At 44.4% G+C, this 12,843-nt stretch overlaps 1 protein-coding gene across 2 annotated transcripts in view; it reads right to left on the reverse strand.

The window, feature by feature from the left end:
* The window catches only part of WWC1 (WW and C2 domain containing 1), a 172,570-nt gene that overhangs the window by 39,685 nt on the left and 120,042 nt on the right, over positions 1 to 12,843 (reverse strand). For both annotated transcript variants that reach the window (XM_008179581.4, XM_042850783.2), the window contains one exon: positions 9,078 to 9,610. In XM_008179581.4, coding sequence (XP_008177803.2) covers positions 9,078 to 9,610 — 533 coding nt within the window. The remainder of the gene's footprint in view (positions 1 to 9,077; positions 9,611 to 12,843) is intronic.

Consider the following 12,843-nt stretch of genomic DNA (forward strand, 5'->3'; position numbering starts at 1 on the left):
GGAATATTTTCCCTTGCATTCCTGTACAGTACAGTCAGTGAGAGAAGTAATCTAAGCTTTCCCCCTTAGAACATAAAAACAGGCTAGCAAGCATTCATGGTGTAGTGGTCATTAAATAAGGCAGATGATGAAAACAGGGCTAAAAATGACATTCACAATCTTATTTATTTTTTCTTGTGCGGTCTTAGCAGACTTACTCCCACTGTATTCCCATTGAAATCCATGGGACTACTGTAGGTATCAAAGCAAGCCCTATATTTATGGCTCAGATATAAGGGATGACATGATTAATCTCTGTGTTTCTTTCCTTATCACCATGGCATAGCCTTTACTCCCCAGCTTTTAATATGAATGTTAAACTCCCCTGGTAGCTTGTTTTATAGCCAGTCAGTTGTGACTTACACACTGCCCCCAAAAATACAAAGCTAGAAGTCATATTTTGCCTGTATATATATATATATATATATATATATATATTCTTTTCTATTAGGCAAGAACATTGCAAGTTAGTCCTCACACACCAGAGCACTTTGTCCCTTTTCAATTACCAATGCCATTTAAACACTTCAACCAGAAAGCGACAGGTTTTTGATCACTTCAGCTGAGTAATTTGTGGCCCAGAAAAATGAAGTCCTCCTATTCAGAATCACTCTTCAGGATACTGCTACAATGGACAGATAGCATCCTTTCCCTTACTAATTCAATTACTATTCCTTTCCAGCCTTCTTCCTGTCCCCCCCACCAACTCACACACCCATCCTTCTCTGAGATTAAGGGAGACCGCTTAGTTCTATTACAATTTTATTTTGTTTTTGTTTCTGCTTTCTCCCACTTACACATTCTGGGTGTCAAGTTCATTCAGGTGGCAGGCAATACACCCCTGTGTTACCAGTGCAAACTTTCCTGAGTGGAGACAAGCCAGGGTCAGCCATTATTACAAGAGCTCCATGCCTGCTCCTGGTACCCACAGGGAATCTTTCCTTTTGTGCTTCTATAAGAGAAAAACTGCTAAACTGGAAGTCAGAAAAGGTAATCCAGAAAATTGGGGTTGAAATATAGGGAAAGAAAACAAACCATCCTGAACCACCACTGACTTACACAGAAGATAAGGATAAAAACTAGGGCTGTTGATTAATCGCAGTTCACTCACGCAATTAACTCAAAAAAAATGAATGGTGATTAATCGCACTGTTAAACAATAGAATACCAACTGAAATTTATTAAATATTTTTGGATGTTTTTCTACATTTTCAAACATATTGATTTCTATTACAACACAGAATACTAAGTGTTACTCCTGAGGGCATTCTGCACCAAAACCCCAAAAATTCTGTGTACAGTATTTTAAAATTTTGCAAATTTTATTTGTCAAATAAATGTGGAGGCTCCAGCATGGCACTGGGGAGCACAGGCACTGGCTGCACGGAGGTGGAAGATCACTGTGAAGCTCCGCCCCGGGACATGGACTCAGCTGTGAGGCTGCACCGAACCCTGACACAGCGCAAGGACCAGGCCTGCCCCAGAAACATCACCAGGTGTTGACAGGCAAACTCAGCAAAGCATGATCCAAGTGTGGAGGAGCTTAGTGTGAGGGGGGATCCACGTGTGTGTTGAGAGAGTTCTGTGTGGGGCAATCTGGGTGCGGGCAGCTCAGTGGGGAATCCGGATGCATAGGGGCTTGTTGGGGGACCACCATTCCAGAGGACATGCTTCCATGCAGCTGATGCTTGTTAAAAAAATAATGCGTTAATTACATTTGTGACTGAACTCCTTGGGGGAGAATTGTATGTCTCCTGCTTTGTTTTACCCGCATTCTGCCATATATTTCATGTTATAGCAGTCTCGGATGATGACCCAGCACATGCTCGTTTGAAAAACACTTTCACAGCAGATTTGACAAAGCGCAAAGAAGGTACCAATGTGAGATTTCTAAAAATAGCTACAGCACTTGACCCAAGGTTTAAGAATCTGAAGTGCCTTCCAAAATCTGAGAGGAAGGAGGTGTGGTGCATGCTTTCAGAAGTCTTTAAAGAGCAACACTCAGATGCGGAAACTACAGAACCCAAACCATCAAAAAAGAAAATCAACCTTCTGCTGGTGGCATCTGATTCAGATGATGAAAATGAACATATATCAGTCCGCTTTGCTTTGGATCGTTATTGAGCAGAACCCATCATCAGCATGGATGCATGTCTTCTGGAATGGTGGTTGAAGCATGAAGAGACATATGAATCTTTAGTGCATCTGGCACGTAAATATCTTGCAACGCCGGCTACAACAGTGTCTATTCTATGCGAACGCCTGTTCTCACTTTCAAGTGATGTAAACAAGAAGCGGGCAGCATTATCTCCTGCAAATTGTAACCAAACTTATCCGTCTGAGTGATTGGCTGAAGTAGGACTGAGTGGACTTGTTTTAAGTTTTACACTGTTTCATTTTTGAATGTAGTTATTTTTTGTACATAATTCTACATTTGCAAGTTCAATTTCATGATAAAGAGATTGCCCTGCAGTACTTGTATTAGGTGAATTGAAAAATACTACTTCTTTTGTTTTTTTACAGTGCAAATATTTGTAATCAAAAGTAAATATAAAGTGAGCACTGTACACTTTGTATTCTATGTTGTAGTTGAAATAAATATTTTTGAAAATGTAGAAAACATTGAAAAATATTTAAATAAATGGTATTCTTTTATTTTTTAACAGCACGATTAATTGCACGATTAACCGCTATTAATTTTTTTAATCGCTTGACAGCTCTAGTAAAAACTCTCACATTCTTCAGGGCAAGGATCATGCTCTGTCTGGGAAACACCTACCACAATGAGGGTGCTACCATATACAAATAGTAAAAAGGAAGTATTTAAATACTACAGCCACAGTGCATAGATATTTGGGATAGGGTGCTATGGAAACTAGACATAACAGAAGCTATCAGAGCTAACATACCATAGGCATCCTAAATAGGCTAGAGAAGTTCTAAAAGCAGCTGGTGGGTAGGGTTGCCGGGGGTCCGGTTTTCGACTGGAATGCCCAGTCGAAAAGGGACCCTGGTGGCACTGGTCAGCACCACTGAGTGGTACGTTAAAAGTCCAGTCGGTCGTGCAGTGGTGGCTCAGGGCTAAAGCACAATCCCTGCCTGCCCTAGCTCCACGCAGCTCCCGGAAGTGGCGCCAGGTCCTTGTGGCCCTTAAGGCGCATGGGCAGCCAGGAAGACTCTGTGCGCTGCCCCACCCCACGTGCCGGCTCCGCAGCTCCCATTACCCACTAACCACAACCAATGGGAGCTGTGGGGGAGGTGCCTGTGGGCGCGAGGGCAACACGCGGAGCCTCCCTGGCTGCCCATGCACCTAAGGGCTGCAGGAACCTGGTGGTCACGTCCTGGGAGCCGCAGTAAGCGCTGCCAGGACCCTGCACCCCGCACCCTCTCCAGCACCCCAACCCCCTGCCCCAGCCCGGAGTCTTCTCCTGCACTCCAAACCCTTCGTCCCCGGCCCCACCCCAGAGCCCGCACTCCCAGCTGGAGCCCTACCGCAACCCAATCCCCTGCCCCAGCCCGGTGAAAGTAAGTGAGGGTGGGGGAGAAAGAGCGACGGAGGAAGGGGGGATGGAGCAAGTGGGGGCAGGGCCTGGGAGAAGGGGCGGGACAGGGCCTCAGAGAAAGGGCAGGGCAGGGGCCGCGGAAGGGGTGTTCGGTTTTGTGCCATTAGAAAGTTGGCAACCTTATTGTCACACAACTGGAGGCACTTCCAGAGTAAAGGCTTTATATTCAGAGCAAGCATAATGGGGCTGATAGAGCCAGGGTTGTCTGTGAATACCAGCCTACGCATGCTCCACAATCATCAAAGCCAAGAGAGATTTGAGAGGGAAAATCCCTTCTTCAGCAGCTGTGGAACATCTGAAGAAGCACTCATCCCAACTAGTAAGCAGAAGGCTTTTTGTTTTATTTTTTAAAACTTTGTCTATGTTCTGATAAATGTTCAGTGTATTTTTTTATTTATTAGTTAAGGGAATTAGGTCCCAGTCCTGCAAACCCTTTGTAAGAACCTCCAGGGCTGGAATCTAGGGACCATGAGCGTTCTGGGCTGCGGGCACCTGTGCATCACCAATGGAGGCTCAGGCTGGGTGTCCACGGAAGGATCCTGTGCGGGTGGGCTCGGCAGGAAGTATTGTGCAGCAGGATTTGGGTGGCAGCTCCAAACAGCCACTGACTGGCTGGTACCAGTATTTAAACCAGGAAGCCATGAAGGAAGGTATCTGAGCAACAACATAGATTGCCTGCCCATTTCTGCTCCAGATCCTGCTTGCGGTCAGAGGTGAAAGTAAGCCGGTACGATCCAGTGCGGCTTACCGGCAAGAGCCAGTACACCGTGCTGGACCGCACCAGCTTCCGTGGCGGGGATTTAAAGGGCTCTGGGCTCCCCGCCGGTAGCCGGGCTGGGGCCGGGATTTAAAGGGCTCGGAGCTCCCTGCCGCTGCGGGGAGCCCAGAGCCCTTTAAATCTCCCCCACAGCTCAGGCAGCTGGCTGGGGCCGGGATTTAAAGGGCCCGGAGCTCCATGGTGGCCGGAGCCCCAGGCCCTTTAATTTGCCCCGGGGGCTCCCAGCCACCTCTGCAGCTGGGAGCCCTGGGTTGATTTAAAGGCCCTGGGGCTCTCAGCCACAGCCGGTGCCCCAGGGCCTTTAAATCTTGAGAGGCCCCGCCTCTTTCGGTTGAGGCCACGCCTCTTCCGGACGAGGCCACGCCCTCTCAGGACTCCGGCAGTATCGGTAAGTCCTGTAAGTTACTTTCACTCCTGCTTGCGGTAGACCCTAGATTCCGGTTTCTGACCCTGGTTTGTCCTTGACTTTGCTATTCAATTGCTGCCTGTAAACTGGCATCTGTCTTGGGGTACGTCTATACTTACCTCCGGGTTCGGCGGTAAGCAATCGATCTTCTGGGATCGATCCCGGAAGTGCTCGCCGTCGACGCCGGTACTCCTGCTCCGCGAGAGGAGTAGGCGGAGTCAATGGGGGAGCCTCCCTGCCGCGTGTGGACCTTTGGTAAGTACCTTTAAGTTCGAACTAAGGTACTTCAACTTCAGCTACATTATTCACGTAGCTGAAGTTGTGTATCTTAGTTCGAACTGGGGGGTTAGTGTGGACCAGCCCTTGGACTTTAACTTCCTGGTACCTGACTCAGTCTGACTCCTGCCCTACCACTAGGTCTGACCTCCCAAATCCTGGTTGTGATACCCTTAGTCACATTAGTAACGAGCTGCAGGATCAGGTCTCTAAATACAGAATTACTGCTGTGAGGGTGTTTTTAAGGGCCACCTCATACCATCAATTGAATTCACTGAGGAGTTCTGTTTAAAAACTAAAATCTTACAACCATGGTATTCTGATAACATAGAGTAGCAAACATTTTTCCATCTGATACCATTATGTTCAAGCCAGGAAATTTAAACACGTGAGAAAGAAAACACCAACACATGAGAGGCTCTTACAAATGCATGAAGAGGAAGACATCACGAATTTGTGCTTACGCTGCATTGAAGTGATTCTGCAAAAGAGACATATTGGTGTCTTATACAAATCTTTGTACATGATAATAAATGGAACCTGAAGCCATCAAAAACTACACAGATTAGGCCAGTAATTACCAATTATGTGCAACTGTGTGTTTGTCAGGTAACCCTTTTAGACCATCAAGGGCTGGATTCAAATGAATAATAATCAAATTAACTAATCACTATATCTTACTCTTTTTTACTGTCCTGACCAAATTCCATATGGAATTTGATATAGTATCTGGGCTGAATCTTGGAAAAAGAATATTTTCTATCTATTCAGGGTCTTACACCTAAATTATAGGAGTGACACCACTTTGCCAATAAGATGTGCTATTCCTAGAAGGAATAGAGTGAGATAACGAATGAATGGAAGCTTTAAATCCCCATTTATTACCAATTACCGATTCCTCCCCAGAGACAAGAACTGAACCAAACAACTGGTTTTCAGGCTATGTACACACTACAGCTTACATGGATATGTTAGATTGCTCAAGGGCATGAATAAGACACCCCCCGAGGGATGTAAGTTACATTGACCTAAGCACCAGCATGGACAGCGCTATGATGGAAGGAGAGCTACTTCCACTGACATAGCTACTTCCGTTTGCAGGGGCTGGAATAATTAAGTCGACAGGAGAGCTCTCTCCTGCCATTTTACAGCATCTGCGCTAGCAGCGCTGCATCTTTTGCCATTGTAAGATCTGTAGTGTAGCCATAGCCAAAGTCTCTTGCTATAACCACTGCTGATAGATCTTTTCCTATTACAGGCCCACTCTCTGCCCTGATGGAGGACTACACAGGCTCCATTGCACGCATTCGCATAAGATATAAAAGAAATGTCAACCTAAATCTGAGTTCATTAAATTTGGTCACACCACTAACGTGGATTTGATTTCTGTTCTTAGTAGAATTTTTCTTAATCTCTCACATGTGCAATTTCAGCTGCTTTCAGAAAAGCAACTGTGGGCCACATGAACATCTGAAGTCAGAGTATAGAGCTCTTTTATAATTCTTTATGGACTAGATTCTGTTCAGTTTCACCCTTGACTTCAATGGAATTACTCTGCATATACATCAGAGTTTGGCCCAATATACACTTGTTATATACATGTTTGATACTTCTCAATGATAAAATTGAGACTCCAACCACCACACATTTAAGATGGAAAAGGAAGCATATTTCAAAGCAGCAAGGACTTTGTCACATTTTTTGTTAAAAAAAAAAGAAAATCCCTGAGGGATACACGATTTAATTCTGCTTACAAGAACGTGAGCACATGTTGTCCAATGAGGCCAAGTACTGACCATAACACTCAGCCACAATGTTTTAGTATTACATTGAATTGTGTGAGTAATGCCTAGAAAGTGAAATCTCTCCTCCTTATTGCCCTGAAATAAACTCCTTATGGCGATTACTTTGTCTGCTGACTGAATAACAGCACTAATCACTTAATCTGCTTAACACCTTAGCTTTCATTTAACAGCCATGACAATCATGAAGAGCTAAAAAGGTTAAAACAAATCACTATCCAGTTCTAACAGGAATAAATACTGTTTCATACTCAGATGAAAAAGTATCTATCATGTAGGGTGAGGGTAATGTCACTTTAGGGAATTTTAATTATGAAATGAAGCCTTAAAATGACAACTGTTTAGATACAAAATGGTATCAGGTGGTAATCACATTTCACTAGTTCCCCTACATTCATGTAGGGTTTCTTTTTAAACATATCCTACAGCACTAATGTTGACTTTCTACTTTTTTTCTCCACTGAAGTAGAAAGTAACCATTTCATTCACATAGGCCCCACCTTCACTGACATCTGACAGATGCTTGTGTCTGCCTGTGTGGTATCGACTGTACAAAAAATGGATCATAACAATCGGCACAAGTGCAGCCTCCCTGCCTTGTGTCTGCCAGGATCAGGTGCCACTGGTCATGCAGGAGTGCAGAGACCCCTCTGTAGCCCCACTGTCACGGTCCCACTCCTTCACTCCTGCGCTTTTAATTTATTTGCACAGGGTCAGTAGCCTCACAAAGGAAAGTGTTTGCTCCTGTATTGAACCCTTTTAACAAAAATCCAGTAATCTTAAGTGTCTCATTTTTATCATGCTTATTATCCAAACAAGTTATTGTTGCTAAGAGACTTCACCTTTGAAATCGCTAGTTCTCCCCGGGCCAGGGAGGGGTGTGTGTGCCTCAGGGTGGGAGGGGGAGGGACCTCAGGGTGGAGGCAGGGTGGGGAGCTGCTGCAGGGCTGGTTGGGGGGCGGGGTGCACGCAAGGTGGAAGTTTTGCCTAGGGCACAAAACTTCCTTGCACCGGCCCTGCTTATAGGCAGGCTTGGCAGCATTCGAATTATATTATTTGCCAGTGAATGTCAATTTCACCTGACACACTGAAATCAACAACAACAACAAAAATGGATCATAACAATCGGCACAAGTGCAGCCTCCCTGCCTTGTGTTTGCCGGGATCAGGTGCCATTGGCCATGCAGGAGTGCAGAGACCCCTCTGTAGCCCCGCTGTCACGGTCCCACTCCTTCACTCCTGTGCTGCCACAGGGCCTCTGATATCCAATCCCTGCAGGTGAATGGTGTGGGGAAGGCTGCGGTCCTGGCAGGGCAAAGCAGAGACCCCTGACCAGGACTACAAGGAGGATAAGGATGATACCCAGCCACAGGGGAGGCCACCTGGCTGCTGAATGGCTCCATCCCTGAGCAGGAGCCGTTCAGCAGCAGGGTGGCCTCCCCTGTGGGTGGGGGGCTCTGCTCTATCCCAACCGATCTGCAGTCTTCCTCACATCTTGTGCCTGCAGAGATTGGGTATCACTGGCTCTGCAGCTAAGCAGAGCGGTCTCTGCAGTTCTGCTCTCATAGCCCTACTCACTCACTTGCCAGCCAGGTGAGTGGGAGCCATCCCCTGGCAGGAACTGTTCAGCAGCACCCCACGGCCAGGGCTTGTCCTCCTCCTTACAGTCCTGACCAGAAGCTCCGCTCTGCTGAGCCAGGACTGCAGCCTTCCCCACACCTTGCGTCCTGGCGACTTGGGCCTCTTGGCCATGCAAGGAACCCCATGTAGCCTTGCTGTCAGTGCTGGGAGCCTAGTGCAGCTCCACTGCCAGCATTGCCCGAACTCTAATTCCAACCCTACCTCCTTTTAATTTCTCACATTTGTACAAACCAAAATCGTTAAAAATAAAACATGTTTAAAATTCATTAATAATCGTTAGGAAAAATAAAAATCAAATGCTGCTAAGCCTAGTTAGGGACTGAAGTGGTTAGGAAAGGAATTCATTCCTGGATATGAATTAAATCACCAATTCTTTCTCCAGCTGGGATAGAGTATATCGTTAGATGTCACAAATGCATTATTGGATGGAGGCTGCCAGACGTCCTTGTACTAAAGACTGTTGAGCAATGTTTGCAATGTCTGAATTTTAGCTTATTGCTTTGCTGTCCAAATCAAAATATTTTTTTAAAAGAGGATCTTAAAGTTACTTTTAGGTTGAGCTATTACTGTACCTTGTCCTAGATGTTTGTCCCCAGCCCTAGGCTCTTCCAATCTATAGCTGCCACTTCCAGCGTTTAGAGAGAGTTCAGAAAGAGTTATATTTATTTCTGTATCTTCAAAGTCCATGTGGCTCAAAAAGGCATCTCCAGTTAAGAGAGGGTCTACCACTAGTGGGGAGCAGGGTGGAGAGGGAGATGACAGAGATGACCTTGGAGATAAGGATGTCATTGATTTGGGGGTCCCAGACAAAGATCTCAGAGCCTGGATACGACTGGTGGCATCTGTTTTGTGAGTTTTTGCCACCTCGTTCTCATGAATAGTGGTGATATAGCCTGAAGGCCTAAATCCAGCGGCTCCCTCCAAGAGTAAGAAGTCAACTTTGTTCTGATAGTCTGAGTCCAACTGTTCCCACTGCTCATAGTAGAGATCAGTAAAACTGGCTGAAGTGGAAGAATCCTGGCTAGAGGTGGCAAGAGATCCTCTGCTCGATGCGAGAGAGCCATGGCTGCTGCCCGAAGAGAGGGAAAGCATGCTGGTAGAGAGGCTGCAAAGAAACACAAACATGTCAGAGGAAGCTTGGCTTTTACATCATATGAGTTCTGAAAGACACCATGACATTTTTATGCATGACTCATCACCAAACTCACCAAAATGCTGGTGCAGTTTGCTATTTTAGCTTTTAAACAACAAGACATCAGTCCGTAGCTTTAGGCACCCTGACAATTTAGAATTAAAATCCACACAGGAATTGTCACCCAGCAGTACAGTTGATTGAAAATTTCCAAACTTCAATTGATGACACTTCAATGAAAACAGGTGATGTAATTTGCTTTTTTCAACAATCTGTATTCATCATCCTATGAGCCCTCTCTTACACACACACAAATAATCATCAACTCAAAGTAACAAAGGATTAGAGTAACAGCATTCTTTGTTCAGTTATGTGGAAGCCCTCTGGTTCTTCTTAACCTTCAAGATGGAGCATGAGAACAGGTCCTTTGCCCCATATAGGAAAGATGAGCTTAATGCCACAGTGAGGAGAGGACGGTCCCTTCATGTCACAGGAATAGTTTCCAGTTGTCTAACCTCAAACTCCAACCCAGTATATGGCCTGCTGTGAAGTTCAGCCTGCAACTATCTGGGATGAGCCCAGTAACATGCTGTTCTGAGCTGACTTGCAAGATTCATCTATGTGAAAAATTAGGATTGCCAAGCAGAATCAGTCTCAGATATTCCAGTGCCACACTAGTGAGTGACTAAACACAGCTCTGACTAGCCATTTAGCTCTGGAGATCTGCCTCAAATCAGAATTAATTTCAAGTGAAGTAAATGTTAGCTGAGTCCTTGGAGGATGCTTGTTCACATAAAAAGACCCTTACAATTCAGCACAATTGTTTCTGCTCAGTAGAAACTCAGAACTGACATATTTCAGAGTAGCAGCCGTGTTAGTCTGTATCCGCAAAAAGAACAGGAGTACTTGTGGCACCTTAGAGACTAACAAATGTATTTGACATAGGAGATGTTATAAATCAGGCAGCAATACATTAGCAGATGTGTGTGTGGGAAGCCTGTACTAGGACTGTTTTAAGCTAGCCTTATTTGGCTTTCATTTCACAAGTGAGAAATTCACACCAACTTTCATTTAAGAGAAGCAGAATGCAATGGGGTAAAGTGTGTAAGAGGATTTTGTTAAAGTAAGAATGCTGGACTTGCAGATTTGTTTTAATAAGATAATGAACAATTTGTATTTTTGTGTCAGTTATAAAATCAGAAAGAACAAAATAAAATACCATTCCCAAACTAAAACAGAACTATATAACCTCTGAGGCCTCACATATGTTACCAGCAAGGCGTTCCTTGGTGCATGATCCTACAAATACTGAATTACCAAGTACAGTACTTACTACCCGGAGTAGTTCCATTTCAGTCAATGGAACTATTCAGCATAATAAGTACTATACTGGAAACACTAGTAGTCTTAGAGCCTTTAGTCCTCACTTCAGATCTAGATTTGCTATTGTTTAAAAACTTACACTTGGGTTATTTTTAACATGGATTTAAAAAAAATATTCCTAATGATGAAAAAGCTAGGGGAATGCTAATTAATAAGCATAACATTACATATTTGAGATTTATGGATCAGCAACACTGTCTAGGAGTGGTGCTAAATAAATCATACACCATATGCTTGTTCTTTTAAGGAAAACATGCAGAGTTCAGCAAAGTTTTAGCACAGATTGCCGTCTGCACTAGGATGGCAGATGTGTATCACATCAGTCTTATGAAAACACCTGTTGTGTGAAGCATGGCTTAAAAGAGGCCACCAGAATTGGAGTAGGAACCTTGGTAATGTTTGTAAGACTATTGAGAGCTAGTAAATATTATTATTTACCAAATACTATTATAAAACAGTTATAATTTCATTTTTTAAAAGGATGCTTCTTATTCGTTCCCTGTGACAGAAAGTTTGGTGAACTTCATTATACTGCACATGCAAATACATGCTCACAAGCATTTGCTCATACTGTGTGTTTGCCCAAGTCACTGAGTGAGTGTGTCAAGAACAGAAAGTATGGTGCACAGAGTAAGGAAATAATGAGTTACACAGCCCACTCGGTGAACTGGGAAATGAATGCATGATGTAGCTTCACCCGCTAGAAATAATGCCAACTTCACCATGTGGGAATAGCTGCCTATCTGCAATAGTTCTAAGTGGCCTCTCTAAGAGTCAGATATCTTGCACTAAAATTTCTTTCCGGTCTTTTCACTATTGCCTTGATGAAAGAGGATAGGCCTCAGAGCAGAATCAAATAGCATCAGCTCATTGACTATCGGTCTCGTGCCAGTATTTAGCCTTAGATGGAGTTTACCACCAGCTTGAACTTTCTCTTCAAAGTTCTTTTCAACTTTCCCTTACGGTACTTGTTGACTATTGGTCTTGTGCCACTATTTAGGCTTAGATGGAGTTTACCACCAGCTTCAAGAGGGCGTGAAACCGTTAAGAGGTGCCCGTGGACGGTGTGAGGCCGGTAGCGGCCCCCGGCGCGCCAGGACCGGGTCTTCTTGGAGTCGGGTTGCTTGGGAATGCAGCCCAAAGCTGGTGGTAAACTCCATCTAAGGCTAAGCATCAGCTCAGTTTGCCCAGTTGATAGAAACCCTATTTCTCCAATGGATGGGACAACTCTATCGAGTTCTGAGGATGATTTTAGTGCCTGAATATGTGTACTTGTCTCCAAAGCTACCAACCTTATCCTTTTCCAAAAAGATAGTCTGAACAAACTGAGTACACAATATTTCATTAGAACAAGTTAAAAGATACCATAAATACAATAGACACATTTACAAGCAGGAGCATAAATCTGAAGTCCACTTTCAGAGATACATGTGTTGTAAGTGGCTTAATTATCAGGCATAATAATGCATGCTTATTTGCTAAGATTAGGCCTTTAGCAATGTCAACTTCTGTGATGAGTTATTTTATTACTCCCATCCCTCACCCGAATCCAAGCATTTTAGCAACAGAGGGTCCTGTGGCACCTTTGAGACTAACAGAAGTACTGGGAGCATAAGCTTTCGTGGGTCAGAACCTCACTTCTTCAGATGCAAGTAATGGAAATCTCCAGAGGCAGGTATATATCAGTGTGGAGATAACGAGGTTAGTTCAATCAGGGAGGGTGAGGTGCTCTGCTAGCAGTTGAGAGCTAGCAGAGCACCTCACCCTCCCTGATTGAACTAACCTTGTTATCTCCACACTGATATATACCTGCCTCTGGAGAT

This window comes from Chrysemys picta, chromosome 8 (assembly GCF_011386835.1).
Source record: "Chrysemys picta bellii isolate R12L10 chromosome 8, ASM1138683v2, whole genome shotgun sequence".
Classification (NCBI taxonomy): Eukaryota; Metazoa; Chordata; order Testudines; family Emydidae; genus Chrysemys; species Chrysemys picta.